The 18,112-nt window shown below is 34.0% G+C and overlaps 1 protein-coding gene across 1 annotated transcript; it reads right to left on the bottom strand.

Annotated features, from left to right (window-relative positions):
• Window positions 1–544: 544 nt before the first annotated feature.
• On the bottom strand, window positions 545–17,639 carry LOC112556414 (protein disulfide-isomerase A5-like). The gene is made up of 26 exons (XM_025225403.1): window positions 17,623–17,639; window positions 16,763–16,866; window positions 13,804–13,933; window positions 13,459–13,546; window positions 13,065–13,130; window positions 12,550–12,595; window positions 11,869–11,961; window positions 11,482–11,542; window positions 11,112–11,271; window positions 10,326–10,394; window positions 9,929–10,065; window positions 9,160–9,322; window positions 8,627–8,692; window positions 8,206–8,345; window positions 7,775–7,845; window positions 7,521–7,652; window positions 6,719–6,923; window positions 5,849–5,916; window positions 5,407–5,485; window positions 5,139–5,151; window positions 4,607–4,675; window positions 4,105–4,235; window positions 2,710–2,872; window positions 1,907–1,975; window positions 1,387–1,616; window positions 545–1,015 (listed from the first exon to the last, which is right to left on the bottom strand). Exons 2-26 carry the CDS (start codon window positions 16,808–16,810, stop codon window positions 864–866), a joined length of 2,649 nt encoding a protein of 882 aa, XP_025081188.1. The 5' UTR covers window positions 16,811–16,866; window positions 17,623–17,639; the 3' UTR covers window positions 545–863.
• Window positions 17,640–18,112: the final 473 nt, after the last annotated feature.

Genomic DNA, 18,112 nt, shown 5'->3' on the forward strand with positions numbered 1-18,112 from the left:
GTGTGGGAAGAAGTATTGAAAACTGCACGATGCATTGGGCTGTCACGGATGCCCTCGGTGGTCCTCGGGGAAATTATGGCGGGGTTTCCTCGGTCAACAATCTGCTGAGATCTAGCGAATCAATTTCAGTCAGCGGAATAGTTGTGTCCGTAAACACGTTCATCAAGAGAAATGTACACATCCTACACTCTGTGCGTAGTTTTTGGTCTCCCTGAAATGATGAAACCAAAGTTCACTGCCCCTACAGTTACTAGTGTATGGGACTTTACCTTTTAACTTCTGGCTTTTCATCAAATTATAAATATGTTATGTAGGTTTGCACGTTTCTGCACATCATATGCTAGAACCTTCAGAATAATGGCTGGTAACCAAGACTAACATTTCTAAAACGAGATTCTTTCCCAGTGAAAATTTATCCAGTTTTGCTGACATTTAGAGTTGCTATCTCACAATTAAATCTTATAATAAAACCAGTAGAAACAGAGTTGGTAAGCGTTTGACATGTTTTGTCAGTAAACACACCATGCATTCCTGAAGAATGAAAAAAATCATAGCACCCTTTAATGCGATTATCATGCAATGTGAAAAATTGCCAAATAATGCTTCAGCTGATCACAGATTAATGTCTAAATATGCACCCTGAAGTTTTCTAACAAAATAAAGGACATAAGCACCCTTCAAAAAAGATGGCGATAAGAAAGTTGTCTAAAGTCATGTGGTTGAACAAAATTTTCCTGTGAAGAATAAGTGTCAAAAATCTAAAAATTCTATACCAGTTGTAAATTGTGGGAAAGGGAAAAGTGGGAATGGGATGGCATCTTTAAAAGCTAAGAAAAGTAAGCTTGGCATAGTAAAGACTAAGATCACAACTCTTCCTTTGTCAGAGGTGTTTGTGTTTTAACATAATTAAGAAATGCATCCTTTGTTTTTGCATCTCTATATTCATCTTTGCGCTGTCCTTGCATATAAAGAACAAAAGTCGGGAACTTGCGAATGCCTTCCAGTCCACACAGATCTGCATAATAAAGACAGAAGAATTAGCTGGCTGTAAATAAAAAGGAAAGCAGTAAGGACTTTAAGATGTACTAGGGCTGCGAAAATACAAATTGTCTTCTCCGTTTTTCACATGCTGAATTATCCCTCTCAATTTCATGTACAATTGCATGCATGTATGCCACAGTGAACTAAATGTTAGCTTCTCGATAGCTACATCTTTCATATTTAAAGAAAGCATTTCTGACTATTCTTTATTTAAATGTTTTAACATATCTATCCAAAAGAATATAACAACAGTAGACAAATTTTCATTATGGTGTAAAATATCACCTTTAAAATGCAATCCATGAATGGACACAACCCATGAAAATAGACTGCAAAAGAGCTTACCAGAATAGGTATCGCAGTTTACTGTAGCCAGTTGGTTCACTAAAGCCTCCCCAGCTGCGGCAAATTCTGGCCAGTATTTGGTGCACTTAGGGCAGGAATCAGCATAGAAAAATACAAGAGCTGCCTCTCGGTTGCGAAGAGTTGATGAAAAATTGGCACCAGAGAGCGAAGGAACCCATTTTGAGTGGAAGAATGATGGTAATGATTCTTCAGGGGTTGGTGGTTTAGAACTGAGAAATGAGTAAAAGTCATATTAAAAACATGCCTCTGCTTTACAGTGTCTAGAGTGTGATAAAAAATATTGTTCTCTGTAATGATGTTCAAGCTGATTTCTTTTTAATAAAGCTTTTTTTTTTTCTTGTTCTAAATTTTGCATTAAAGAGATTCTTTGATAGGTGATTGCAGCTTCCAATTTGTTCAGATCAAATAGTTGTTAACTCAAAATTTATTTAATGTATAGTAGTATAGTAAAATACAAGGCAGACTGTCAAGTGCTCCTCTTAACTGGTCAAAGACTCACCCCTTGAAAAAATTAACCAGGTCTTCTTCTGACCGTCCACCACCATAGTCTGAGATCTCCTTTCCACCTCTGAAATAAAACAGAAAATATAAAATTAGTCTTCACAAGATTTAAAAAAAAAAATTCTCGGAGACATTTTCCTAGCTTCTATTCCATCATTGTATGAATATCTCACACAGGTTTTAAGCTCATCTCAATTATCTAAAATTTATTATCCTCCCTTGTCCAAGTATTTATTATTTTCAATTATTTACTACTTGTTAGAATCGTGCAATCTCCACACTGGCAGCCAGCTCCTTCTCATATATTTTGACTGTTGTGATCTTATTATTGTGTAGAATATTTAAATTTTGTCAAGTTTAGAACAAGTACTTTTTATTACAGGCAGTAATTTGATAAGTGGTTCAAGCAAGAGTGTATGGTTAAATAAGCACTTTGTTGGCTTAGTGAGAAAATGTATGCATTTCACTAGCAGTTCTACACCTTGTGCTCTATTTTGTGGGACACTTTTTTCTTTTTGGGAAACAGACATCAATTCAAAGAGATTAGAAGCATTTTATGTTATGCATTGGTTTTTTTTTAACCTAGATGAAGAATGCAAACATGGGTAATATGCAAACCTCTGCAAGCATGGGTGTTATGTGAATCCAAAGCTTTTTGCTGTATCCTGCCATTTTCTTTAACTTCACAGACTCTGGTTTTGGTTTGGTGATGTAAAAGAACAGTGGGAGAAAAATAAGGAAATCAACGATAACTTCTCTTGAGAAATTCACGTTAACACATCAAAATTATTTTTAACTCACTCAAAATACTTTAATGTAGGAAAGCCTTTGATACTGTATGTATTGGCCAGTTCTCTGTATTTTGTGGCATCCACAGCAGCAAGTTTTGCATCAGGGACTTCAGTCATTAACCTTGTTGCTGCTGACATGTATGCTGGCTTCATTTTCTTGCAGTGACCACACCCTGCAAAAAATAAGCAAACAATTTAAAATAAAATAATCAATGAATAACAAATATATTATCCTTAGTTAGATACGGTTATAACATAGAAAAAGAATGGGCAAAATCTCATAAGTTTGAAATACAAAATTTTATAAGCTCCTTATTGAAGACGTTTTATACAGTAAAAACATTCTCACTAAGACCTGTTTGCAACCCCCTCTTAGACATGACCCACAAATTTTTCATAAAGGTATTTTGCTATATAAACACTATTTCTATCATGACCACCTTTTCAACGTGACTGACCGACAGTTTGTACTCTTTTATGACCTTTTGCAAGTTACATGCTGAAAAGTATTAGGTAAATTTTGAAATAGTCTCAGCCTGCTTCTGCCTATCAGTTTGCCCTATATTACAAATTTCTGCAGAAATAACATTAAATAAATTTTGTACATTTTGAAAGAGACTACTGAGACACCAGTGATTTCAACCTAAAACAGTATCACTCTAACCATACCTACTAGCCACCCAAATCAAATTAACCCTGCCATGACCATATCATCCCACTTAAGTATACACTGTCCCAACACCAAAAGTCAATTGACAGGTGCAAAAGAATTAATGTCTACCACAGTGCATGTGTACTGAGTGACTTTTACTTCATGGACAGCTATTTTTCCCTATAAATATTACCAAGTGCAACAATAGTGAAAACAAGAAAAGCACTATATGGGGTTCTTTTAAAATTTTATTTTCAATATTTAAATGAATGAACTGGTTATGTATAGGTGCTGAAGTCATGAATAAAATATATGGCTGAAAACTCCTCTCATATGACCTGATTTTGGGGTTTTTTACCAAGTTTTAATAGGGATGTTTTACTGTTTTAGCATATATCTAACTGCACGCTAAGTCACTCTTTATTCTTATGTGTGAATAAACACCAAAAAAAAAAAAAAAAATGAAACCATTAAATTTTGGTGAGAAGTTCAATGTTACTGTGAACTGAAAAATACTTGTGCAATAAGGTTTGAAATTGTTCTACAAAATGATTTTATTGGTGCAGATGTGCATTTCTCCTACTCTAAAAGGATCCAACTTTCAATATATACTGCTAAGAATCCATCAGGAAGACCATTTGTCCCCAGTGCATACATCGATGCAATGTTATTATGGCCACTTCATGAATGACAGACACATAAAATTCTAAAATTTCTACTGCTATCATAACGGAACTGCGCCAAGCAACTCACATGGTGCATAGAACATCACTAACACTTTTCTGTTAGCTGCCAGGAAGCTGTCAAAGTTGTCGTTTGTCAAGTGGTTGACATCAGATACTTGCTCACTCCATTCTGGCTCTGGAGGTGGAGATGCCTTAGGACTGTAATAAGAACCAAAAGAAAAAAAAATGCTTCTCACAAATAAATTTGCAAACTCTACTTGGGAAAAAAGAAAAGAAGCAATGTGTTTTTTCCCCACATCAAGCTATTTAGCTATTTTGCTCATTAATATAATAATACAAGCAATACCAAATTTGTGTTCCTTCTCAATCTCACATGGAATGATGCAAAAATATAAGGGCACAAGAATATGTACAGGAAAAATTAAAAATTCCAAATGTTTGTGACAGCTAAATGCACAAAATCATTCTTTTATTCAGCAGAGTCCTTAAATTGCCAAATCTTAAGAGGAAAACATCTGATCCTTTGTATATTAAGAAAACCATAAATATTGTTTTAAAGGGGTACTCACTCTTTCATAAATGAAATAATGTCAGAAGCTGATCGACCGCTGCCATATTCAAACTCGACTTTTCCATTCCTAAAAAAAAAGACAACTTTGGCACAAACTGAAATTTATTGCTGAAAAACTTACCTAACACTGCTTATTTCACTTTCTCTTTAAAATCAAATCATTATCTTAAAAAAAAGGATAAACAAAAATAAACATAATTGCTTTTGACATCTTAATTGTTAAAAAAAAAAGAGATAATTGCACTCGAAATTCTAAAGTTTCCACACAATTAAAAATTTTAAATATCACTCTTTAGGAACAAACTTGTGAGTTTATTCTGATTCCCTGCATTAAAACATTTCACACCAGACAGTTTTACTACCAAACTGATGGATTCAAAAAAAGTTTGATCCAGTTTGACATTTAATTAGATAAAAGTCGGCCAGCTACTTCATCAAATGAAAAAAGTTGAAAGTCAGTGTTTCTTGGCTGTGTAATTCTAACTGACAAAACCATATTGGAAAATCTAAAAAAAAACTTTCTAGCTTACCTGAAATATTTTACTGAAACAGAGCAAACAAAGAGGGGGTACTAATAAGATTAAGATAAATCAAACTTATATAAAACTGTTTAAGGTAAATGCTGAAATACACATGCATAATTACACCCACCCACCTCTGAAAAACACCAATACACATAGACACACACACTCAAATATGAATATAGCAGAAGGAGAAATTATAAGAGAAGACGAAGAAACAGGTAAACTAAAAAAAAGAGGAAGAAGGTAAAAACATTGCTTGAAAAAAATTTCTTACATGTTGGGAAGCCTCTGATATCATATTTTTGTGACAAATCTTTCTCTATGGTAGCATCCACTGCAGCTAGTGCCCCAAGCTGACAAATAAAAATGACAGTATGAAATAAATCTATGTGTGCAACTATTTTATGGTATTCATTTTTAATTTGAGTGAAGGAAAAACAGATTACTGGAGGTATTGTTTACAGTTAAATGTCCTCAGTACAGTACATCTTTGCCCACTCGTGAAAAAGAATATAAGCAACTAAGCTGAAAAACATAATCAATTCTCTACATTTTCCTTTACAACTGCATCTGTTTATCAGCTAGAGACTTCTGGAGTGTTAACTTGTGAGTAGTGAAGCCCATCCTTTTACTTGTAAGATAAAGAGAACAAACATTACTTGTTCATTATCACTGCTCAAGAAAATAAATGAGAAATCTAATCTTGTTTTACATACCCCTTCTTCTTTCACTTTAGTTGCTGCTTCACCATAAGCTGGCTTCATTTTCTTACAATGTCCACACCCTTTCAACAGAAGCAAATAGCACAGACTTAAAAATGCTTCTACTGAAACTACGTTTGTTGTCCATAGCAGAACTTGAATGCTGAGTGATGTTTTTTAAAAAGAAAAATAAAACCATTACTTCCAATGAAATTAGTCAGTCAAATAAAAAATTAAGTGAATTCAAGATGTTGTTTTCTTGACTTTTAGCAAAACTGCTGATCACTCCTGAATGCCAGTCAATAACAGAGTTTGCAGCTATTTTCTTCACACTGACAGAGGCTTGTGATCAAGGCACTGATTCATGATTACTTGTGCAAGTAGAATTTACACAGAATTTTAAGTGTAACACTGGCATAAAAATAAATCCTCTACTCATAATTCTGTATACCAGCTTGATAAAATCTGAATATCTTATAAATTATTCACAATGAGAAAGAAAGATTGAATAAGCACAAGAAGAAAGAAAGCAAAAAAGAAAAAAAAAATGAAAGCAAGAACAAAAAGCTGTACAAGAATTAGCAAAAGTGTGTGTGTGTGGCATGGGGAATGGTGTTTTACGCCAAGCCATCAATTAAGGCTATATCATGGCAAAGTAGACAGCCTTGTACACAGATGCCACATGCAGAGAAAGAACAGAGTGCCCAAGAAGAGAGCTGAACCCAGGACAGCCAACCTTCACTGTATTGGTGACAGATGCTAATTGTTGCTCAACTGGACCGCCTAGCAAAAGAGGGAGACACTAGATATGAAAAAATAGAGGTTGCAAAAAATGTAAAAATAAAAAAACAGACATCAGAATCTTTATCTATCACAAAAACTCACAGGGTGCATAAAACATCACAAGAACTGATGGCTGCTCAGCAATAAATGAATCAAATGTCTCTGCTGTTAGAAAATTTATGTTTTTTTGCCCCTCAATATCTGCCCAGTCTTCTCCAGGGTTCGTCTGAGGCTGTGGCTGGGTTGCTGGTGGAAGGGTTGGTGATGGGCTGAGAGGGTCACGCATGAAGTTCACAAAATCATTTTCCTGCCATGTCATTAAAAGCACTGTGTCAATACAACTGGTATTTGCATTCATTTTATTTTTCTGGTTTTGGTGGTGGGGATGGGTTGGGTAACTGTTTAGATCTCTGCAATCTGCACTTCTTTTATATGACGATCAGCTTGAAGATTTAAATTCCATTGTTCTGGCTCCCACTGTGATAGGTTATTCAATTTATACCATTATTAGCATGCAGCCCCATGTAGTTTTTTACTAGTATAGGCATTCTTTAAGTTAATGTAAACAACTGTCCAAGTGCAAACAAGCATATTTGGAAGGACTAGTAATCAAGGACATTTTTAAAAAGTTTGCTGGGTACCAAAAAAGGTTACAATAATACAACTGTAATGTCAGATGGCATTTTAAATGAAGATGGTTTTAGAACTATACTAGCTAAAGAAATTATGTCTTCTACAATTAAAACCTGTTTAATACAATGTTTAAGAATGAAATGAAAGAACAATTGTAAACAATTGAATCATTACTCATTGTACATTTTTTTAGTTTAAAGGAAAAGAAACAAGTAACTTTTAAATGCATACTGGCATAGAAATACCTGCTGATGATACACAGAGTACATACCTCACGACCACCCATGTATTTCTGTGAGTTTTTGTTCAAGTAATTAAAATATTTAAAAGTGGGGTAGCCCGTCACATCATGTGCAGTACAGATACTCTGCTGTGTGGTGCAGTCCACTGCACCAAATAAAACCTGTTGAAAACACAGGAGTTAGGTTAAATTGTCTTTTTATTGCCACATACTTCTAACAAAAGTAACAGACAAGTGACAAGCTCAGATAAGGGAGAAATAGGAAAATCTAACAGAATACTGACCTTGCTGTCATCTTTAAACTGTGCAGCAGCAGACATGAACTCTGGCTTGGCCTTTTTACAATGACCACACCCTAAAAGGCATTAGATCATTCCTGTTTCATTAACGCTGATGTGAAAAATCCTCTTTAACAGATGCTAATATTATATATACAAAACATGGATGTAGTTGCTTGATTTAAAAAAAAATTTGTTTTGATAGCAGTAAGGTCAACAGCAGTTGTTATTGTATAAAGGCGTGAAAGGTGACTTTCCTGACATTTTTATTTTCAATTATCAGTTTTACATTATGTGTTTTAAATTGATTAGCCTTTAATACTCCAATGTTTGAAAGCAATAACCAAAAATACTCAAATGAAGATGGCCAAGTTGAACTATAAATCTGTGTAATCATCTAGGCATCATACAAAATACACAGCATGCATTTCACTTACATGGTGCATAGAACATAACCAGGCTGTGTTTCCTCTTCTTTAGAGTAAATTTAAAATTTTCCTCATTAAGGTGCACCACACTGCTCTCAATTTCCTCCCAGCTGGGTTCTGGGGCTGGTGGAGGTGGAGGTTCTTGAGGACTTTTGAAACAAACAAATTAAGACGACTAATTTTACCTTTTACTTCATGGATGATGATAATGTGCAGAAAAGAAAATATTCTGCAAATTTTACAAAATAGATCTTTTGATACAGATCATGTACCATGAGAACTTATTCTTAATATTTCAACACATGGTTTCAATTCAGCTATGGAAAGGGCTTTGACCTATGTACAGATCTGGTGACAAAAAAGTGTTCACTTGATTTCATAATTCTTTAAGATCGTAAAAGATATTTCATGTCTTTAAGAAAAGTCTCACTTTTTGATGAACTCAATGATTTTGTCCTTATCTCGTTCATTAACTTCAAAAGCATACTCTCCATCCCTGTAGACAGAAATTATAACAGATATCAGGAAACCATCTAATTATTAATATTCTGGAATCAACTGAGGAAAGCAAAATTAGCTTGTTAGTTTTCCAGCCTATAGCTGTAAACATAGACAATAAGACAAACAATAACTCATTCAAATAAATAGTGAGCAACATTTTTTTCTCAAAATAGTAAAAGGAGACTTATTACAGTGTTTGAAGGCTGCTTCGGCATTTTTGTTGTGTAAAATCAAGAAAACATACACAGAGATTTGAAAAGATCACATCAAATGTTTATAAGGTATTTGACACATTCTTTTTAAAGCCAAAGCTTTTTATCTTACTTATCATTCTCTATGATAAGAAAATCCATTTTCCAAAACAAAATTAAAATAAACTTCAAGTTCTCTAGCACTTTCTTCCTGAAATAGAACAAACACATTTAAAGTTAACTGTATATTAACCATCTCTAGCAAACTTACTTGAAATACTTTAGTGTGGGAAAACCTTTTATTTTGTAGTCCTCTGCCAGTTTTCGATTCTTGGTTGCATCTACTGCAGCCAGAACTGAAGTCAGCCCCTCACTTTTGATGGTTTCTGCTGCCTCAGTGTAGTCAGGTTTCATTTTCTTGCAGTGTCCACACCCTTCAAAAACAGTCACCCTACAGTGTAAAAATTTGCACATACTTTAAAGAAATATTTTACCTAGCCCCACCAAAGTATGAGATTTGTCAATAAAGTTTGTCAGAATTGATGCTACTATGGATACAACCTCTCAGTCATAATGCATCAAAGAACATGATATCATAATTTTTGCAATAAAACCCCAAATTTAAATTTTGTTCTTTCAACATATTCTTTTCATCTTAATTATTTTCTCCACTACTACTTTTTTCTTAATCCTCTTTCAATACAATCTGTTGCAGAACCTTACTTGAATGAATTTTTAAGAATGAATGTTGCTTTATGCAAAGCACGTTGTTGTTATTTCTTTTCCCATTTAAGTCACTAATAAAAATCCCTGCACCAGCATTTACTGGAAAAACACAATGTGAAAGGGAAATGAAGGAAACACTGAACTGTATACTTTATAAAGTACACAAAAAGGCTCTATCTTATCTAATTTATAAGGAATACAATTTATCATGGCAGTAACTTTCAACAGCAAAACTTTTTTGAGCTCTTGTTATTAGCAGGGAGCAATATAGTCATGAAGTCTGGTGAGATCTTGACTGGTCCTGTATTACTCACATGGTGCATAAAACATGACAAGAACAGATGAATGTTCCTTAATGTAGGTATCAAAGTTGCTGTCCTCTAGATGCACCACTTCTGATGGTTCTTCAGACCATTCAGCTTCCTTCTTGGGCTCTTCAGGAGGCCTGGGGCTGAGTTATTCATATTTCAAAAATTAAAAGAACATTTTGTTCATAATTACCTGATTATTATTAGAGATGAAATTTGGTGTCTTTCCCTTGTATACAAGAGTATGTGGTTAGTTTTTTAGTCTAATACTCTACATAAATAAGTTTTTCTGTCTCTTGGTTGTTTCAAAAATATAATTGGATATTATTTTAGAACTTTAATCAGACAAAAGACTCAAAACCACTGTCAATCTAAGTCGATAAATGTTCAGTAATAAAAGTACTTGTTAAGCCAGGTGATAATGCCATCCTTGTTGTTTTCTCCTCCGTATCGGAACATGGCTCTGCCCTTCCTGTGTCAAATATTAAAGTAAATATAATAATATTACAAAATTCCAAGCAAATTATTTTGTTTATTAAATAGTTACAAAGCTATTATTTTATCATTTTCAATGAAAATGCTAAGAAAATCTAAATGATGAGAATATGAGGAAAAAAACTGCGATAGGTAATGGACTCAGAAAAGGGACTATACATCATTATTAAATGATCGGTTACTCCATTTGTTTATGTCATGAAGTCTTGCCCAATAAAATTATTACATAGGAATATAAAAACAAGGGAAACAAACATCATAAAGTCTGTAGCTAACTGGTGTTCCTCTCCTTATCATTACCCACCACCATATATTGGGTGGTTGATGATGTAGTGGCTAAAGCTCCAGTCACCATGACATTGAGATTTGCGTGTTGTGAGTTCAGTTCTCAGTTCCAACACCCATCCCTCGGGATGTGACACCTGTTAAGGTCAGACCATTGGTGGTTTTCTCTGGATCCTCCAGTTTCCTCCACTCTTATGTGTGTGTATGCCTGCATGCATGTAACAGTGAATGAAACAGATAGGGAGAGAGTGAAAGAGTTATGATCTGACTGATGCTGAATGAATATGTGAGAGGCATTTGATGCCTACTGATATATGTGTGCTCATATGGTTTCATAAAGCACCATGAGTCTAAAGATCATTATTATTAGAATGATGTAAGCTGGTGCAATCACCCTAAGAAGACTTACTCAAAATAGTAGAGAGTTGGAAAACCAGTAACATTATACTGAGTGCGCATGCCCATCATCTGTGGCTTGTCGACATCTATACCAACAAGCTGGGCCTTCCCTTTAACTTCTGTTGCAGCAGCTGCAAACTCTGGCTTAAGGCGTTTACAGTAGCCACACCCTGAAGATAAACAGATTACAAGCATTGAGATGTCTTTAAAAAAGTATATCAACAAGAAAGCAATAAAAAGAAATGAGAAATATTTCTAACAAAAATAAAACCAAAACCAACAGTAAACTTTATACATATATAGCACTCTCCCTCTCTCTCTCTCTCACACACACACTGGCAGATTAAATACTCCTTACTTATGCATTTATTTATCCTTACATGGTGCATAGAACATGACCAGTGTTGCTGCCTTGTCCTTCTTCAGGAGCTTGTTCAGACCCTTTGAAAACAAGTTCTTTTTAAACAATTCACCATTAGCTGTATTTTAAACAATTACAATAAAATAAATCGATTATTATTCACCGACCCAAATAAAAAAGCCATTATTTTAACTACTTGTTAGTATTCATGTCCCTATCCTTAAAGTAAAAATTCCCAGTTATTAATTGTTATTTCTCAATATTATAAAAGAGGAATAGATAAATGAATAACAAAGAAACACAATGCCACCATTTTTTAAAAAACCCTTGTTAAAGTGTTTGCAGCTAAAATATGTTCGATAGTTTTAGTTGAAAAGATTCTCTAAATATCTATTTAGAACCTTACATCTTCTGAGTCTATATGAATTACATCAACAGCAGTTGGATCTTCATCCCATGGTATGTCACCTGTTGGGTCCATCAGGAAATTTACCATGGACTAGAACATTATCCACAAAAAAAGAGAAAAAAGCACAAAAGATTGAAAGGTAATTTTAAATATGATAAAAGTATTGCAGTGCATTTATTGCTCTTTTAGTATTGTCAGACAAAAATTTAAATTTATTATTCTGATCGAGCTAATAGAAGTTGTTTTAACAATTTTTTTTTATCTTCCTATACATTTTTTAAGCTAATTTACAACAGCTATCTGCATTTCTGAAAATAATGAAGGCAAACAAAGGCAAATATTTTGCATGTAAGCTATGTAGCCAAGCAGCCAAAGAGTCACAAAACCTTGCTGTGGCATAAGCAAAATCAGATACTATGAACTTTCTTGTAACCTTATATGTTATAGATTAACAAATGAAATGTTGTTTCAGCACTGAACGCCGCCATTTGTGAATGAATTGTGTTTGCATAAGGGTCTGGTTGGTGCCACAGAATGTACCATAGTGATGTTTATTGATGTGCTATGTGGGTTTTGACTGCTAGTTATAACTGCTTTCTTATACAGCTCCTTCCTAATTATTCCATAAAGTGTAATTTACTGTGATTATATTTTAAAGAGATGATGTTCTTTACTAACCTTTGCAGCTAGCTTACGATCATAGTCTTTGTTGAATTCGCCGTCTCTGAAAACATATAAATAGTTTTAAATCTACTACATTGGCAATATTTTAAAGACTTAGTTTTAAAACTATTATTTATAATAAAAAATTTAAATCTTAAAGCCAACAAAATATGTCAATGAAACAGTGAGGGGGAAACCTGAATAGCTATATGAACTATTTCCAAAAGCAGCAAAATTATAACATTTTTTAATTAGAAACATGAAAAGATTAAATGTAAAATATCACTCAAATCCAATAACAAAATATTGTGCTTAAACAAAAAGTATAACTGTAACAGACCAACTGACAAGACTGAAGATGGACAAGCTAAAACTTACATTACTCTGAAGGCAAATGCAGCTAATAGTCTAGATGTCTACTATGGTGACATGCAATATATTACTAAACAATTGAAAAATTCTTGTTATTACCTAAGAAAGTACAAAATGCCCAAAATGCCTAGTGTCATCAACAAATAAAAAATTCTTACTTGTAATGCTTTAGTTCAAATGTGTCCGGATTAATTTTTAGTTTCTTACAAAACTTTTTGTCGTCTCTGAAAAACAAATTATTCTGTCATACAATCAATACTAAAGGCTTAAAAACATTCTAGTGTTTTTGTTAAGCAAAAAATTACACCTGCTATGTCTATTTATATTAAAGAAAATATACAGTATACATGATTAAGTCTACATGTTCATACAACGTGCACATAAATGGAGAAGATAAATAATTGACTATTAACTATTATAAGTTTGAATGTAACAGGTTAAATAGAGTTAAAGTATGGACAGCAAATAATTTATTATTAGATGGAACAAATCAAAATTCTGCAAAATATGAGTTGTTGGAAATTAAATAATGTAAAGCAATTTACAACTTACCCACAATTGACAAAAGCTATTGTGGCCTTGCCCTTCATTTCCTCAGCTACTTGTTCAAAGAGAGTCATAGATTTGGATGCTGACTTCTCTATAAGAAACATAAGATAGAGCATGTCAAATGAACACTAAGTTTAAAGTATACTTGTACACATCATACAAACTAAAACACTAAAGCCACACACATTTTGGGAACATTAATTACATTAAAAGTGATGTGCATTCAACTGGTGATATGATCAATTTATATGTAAACAATTTCTTACAGTGCAAAATAAAAAAGTTTAAAATGTGTACAGTTAATATGCTGCACGGCTTGACATAATGACCAATATTTCTACAACATACCAGACTGGGCAAAAATGACCAGTAGGTTAGTTCTGGTCCTCAGCAGCTTTTTGAAGTCTTTAAAATCCTCCACTCGAATAACAAGATCTTTTTTGCTCTGTTTGGCCCCAGAGTGAAAAGGTATCAAGAACTGGAAAAAAGCAGTCATCAAACTAAAAAAAAAAGTCCCAGAACTTTTTTGTATTATTTTGTAACTTAAATAAGAGAAAATAAAACCTGTGAAATCCATGAGAACAAACAAAAGAGATTTAAGTGACTGAGCATTGACAGCATAACTGTGATACTATTTGAATCCATGTCAATAGAGAAATTTTATAGGTTTTGTTCTAGTTTGGCTTGTATGGTCTTATAAACTAAAATTTTGTCCAAATCGCATCTGATGGTTTTCTTCTAAAGAAAAGAATTCATGACTCATAGATAGCACATGGTAGTAAAACTTAAATTCTATGCAGTCTGAGTACTGTATAAGAACTATACCAGTTATAAAAGTCAAAAGTCTATATACACAAAGTCTGTTAGTAGTGCGCTAGTGTTTGTTATTTGGAGATGCCCTTCCTACTTCTAGGTACTAACATTTCCTAAAATCTTTCTCCCTGCTTAATAAAGAATGTGAAAAAATACTAGACATGAATTAATCATAACCCATGACAATGTAAAACAGTACTTGACATGAATTAATCTTAAACCATGACAACATCCCTGCCTCAAGCTACCAAGACATCATCTTCACTGAGGCCTCTGAGATCAAACTTTTAAATGCGCCTTCCACCATACCTGCTCTTAAACTGCCTCTTTGTGACTTCTTCTCTTCCCAAAAGAGAAGGCACCCATATGAAGAAAACGTTATGAGGACTAGGATGATGTGAAAATGATGATTTTCACAAATGCTTTAAGAAATGGATTCACTGTTTGCAAAAAAGGCATTGAAACTGCCGATTTTGTATTATTATTCTTCAAGCATAGCATTAAATGAGCAGGCTTTTAGCAGGAAAAAGCTGTGGTTATCAAAATTATTTCTGCAAAAATGAATTGGACTTCGTGAACTCCCTTCATATCATACACAATAAAACTTTTACTTCTCTTGATGAGAGAAGGGGGCGAGAGTTGGCAGGTGTATGTGCATGGATAACATTTAGGGTTTTACCTTTCAACATTTTTCTTTAACTTTGTTTATGAGTTATTTCACTCTTATGGAATCTTTTAATGACACAAATTACTGTAGGAAAAAAATTCTTTAAAACAAATTTTACTTCTGCTAATATGCAGTCTATATGTATACTAAATTGTACATATTAATTATAGTACTAAACTGTACAGTATGTGATACATGAGTAAATTTTGATTTTATATTAAACCTAGTCCAAATTGTTCTTCACCATTGGCAAATGATATGCTGTCTGCACAATTTCATATTTTCCCCATAGACACACAAATAAATAAGCCCGTGATGTTTGTAAAAAAGTGTGTTTCTTATCTCTCAAATTACCTTTTCATAAAGATATCAGTGATAAGGAGTAGGGTGCACAAAACATCAAGAAAAGATAATTTGAACGACAGCTTTATGTTATTTAAGTCACATGTAAAGATAAGACTATTTTATGTGACCTTTAAACCTACAGCATGCCTTCACCATTCTGCCTACCAAAATTTTACATTGGTAAAGAGAAAAGTAAAGGCTTCACACAGAACTGTTGGTTGTTAGCCATGCCTAAGATACAATATATGGAAGTCAGATTCTGCATTTTACCTTTTCTGATAAACTGAGTACCTTTATCTGATTATCCACAGCTGTATGGCATTTTCTATTTACATTGCTCAAGCAAGCACACTAACTACAAGGCTTTACAGCCTATCTTAAATTTAAAAATAAGATTAATAAATTTGTGAACGAGAACTACCAAACCCGGAGATCAATGCATTTTCAAGAAGGCAGCAAGTGAATAACACATTTACTACATTCTGGCCTTGATCAACACACCTATGTAACATTGCATGATGTAGGTATATCCACAGACACATTGCTAACTGTAGGCCAATAATGCTATAGATTGTACTAATGCATTTTAATATGGGGCAGTTAGTAGTGCAGAGTCAAAAACACCCATCAAGATGACAATGATAATTAGGTGCAATGGGTTTGAATCTCAGGTCTAGCATCATCTCTGAATCCAACACCTGTTTACAGGGCTGACCGTTGGTGTATTTTTTCCCAGGTACACTGGTTTTCTCCAATCTATATATGTGTGTTATGTGCACACAGATGCATTTGATGCTTACTCTAAAAAAAGTAAGTGCACTTTGCTCATGTGCATGCATGTAAAGTGCTTTGAGCTTAGTTTTGGTCTTGGGAAGGGTGCTATATAAAATTCGTTTATTATTAATATCTTTATCACTACTTACATGCACACCTATATAAAATTGCTTGCATATTCATTTTTTTTTTTCAATCTAATAGTAATTGTATAGTGATCGTCACATTTTGTTACTGTTAACTGCAGAATGCATATAAATTATAGGGCTTTATCTGTTGACGTGTAACATACAGTACACTGCCCAATATTTTCACAGTTTCCCTTTTACCGTCCACTTCAGAAAATTTTCGAGGTCTGTCGTCTGCTTTTCTTACAGCAACTAAACAACGATGCAGCCCACAGGCTATATGCGTGCATGTTTAATAAAATAATAAATTTAGAATAATGTGACAGAATGCGCAGAGAGGTCACAATATGCCACTATCCCACGGCATCTAAATACAATAACTTTAGATCAATGTTACCGGCCAATTGCAGCGTTGACGCCGGCCGGAAACTGAGATGTCCACACAAGCAGACGACACATTTCAGTTAGCATTTCGCTAAGCTAAAGCTTTGAAGATCACCTTTTAGATGGCATGGAAGCTTTATAAAATAACATTGAGTTCATATAAAATTTCTACAGAATGATTTTATTGCATACTTACCAGAAAAATAAAACTTGCCAGCAACACACCACCAATGCAATGCGCCATGACTATGCCACGTTCGGAAACCAAAGAAGCGCATGCGTAGATAATGGTTCCCTTTGCTTACGTCATTTAAAAAAAAATGGATTGGAATCAGTTCGGAGAAAGTTGATGTTATCAATAAAGAAAACTACACGAACTTACCTATGAATAATACAATGCCTCTAAATTAATCATAGCTCAAATTTATATCATAGGTCCAATAGCGGTTTTATATTCATCTGCACGGGGCTGTGGAAATGAATGTGAAAACTGACCATTGGGAAGGGGAGGAGGATGTAACCGGGAAATATAAAGTCGTCTGCTGTTTTGGATTGAGATGGAATCAACACGGTGTTGTGCGATGGAAGGAAAAAATAAACAGCTTGGGGGATGTTTCTTATTTGGAAGGATTTATTTTGGATGAAAGCGCTACAAGATCATTTATTGTTTCTGTTATGGAGGATCTGAAGTATTTTTGGAGTTAAATTTTTATGTGAGCGTCCTACATGACGCTGATCAAGATCGCGAATAGTCATGCAGAAGTATAAATTGTGCGAGGAAAGTGATGATAAATTCTGGAAGTTCTTGGATATTGTGGACAGAGGGAGGAGGCGAGAAGTCACTTGACGATCGACAGTTGTTCTCGGTAAGTTGACTTTGTTTTGTTATGTGATTGAATAGAGACATGGGGTCCCATTAAACAGAGGTCGAGGAGTTAACCTGAGCAGATTCAGTGGAGTGGGGCGCATGAAGTTGTGTGCTGTTAATAAATATGGTGGCAGAGATATTTTAGTTAGTTTTTTTTTTTTTTTTTTTTTTTTGAAGATTTTAGTCACCTGACTATAGAAGATCCTGAATTAAGTGGATGCAGAGTTCTTGCATACTTTCTCCTGGCAGCCCTTATAATTGGTACCTGCAAATAAATTTTAGTTTATAATAATAATAAAAACTAAAAAGGCCATTGTCTTATCAATGACACAGGCTTAGAGAACTGATAGATGATATGACTTTATGTTTCACATAACTCTGCACCCTTCTCCACCATTCGTGTCTAGTGTGTGAGCTTGTGCATGCACACTTGTATGTGTGCCTGTTTTATGGCTCTATGTTTTAAGGTTTGTGATGTGACACAGATGAATGTTTATAGGTGTACATAAGACATTACGATATGCAATTTACAATTGGTATCACAGATAGCCATTTACAAGATATCATCTTGATCATATTAACACAATGCATTACCTCTTTTAAATCTACTTTTTTTTTGCATCCAAGCATGTAGGTAGGTATCTAGTCTTTGTTCTTATCCCAAGGTTTTGCTGGGGA

This window comes from Pomacea canaliculata, linkage group LG2, assembly GCF_003073045.1.
Source record: "Pomacea canaliculata isolate SZHN2017 linkage group LG2, ASM307304v1, whole genome shotgun sequence".
Taxonomy (NCBI): Eukaryota; Metazoa; Mollusca; class Gastropoda; order Architaenioglossa; family Ampullariidae; genus Pomacea; species Pomacea canaliculata.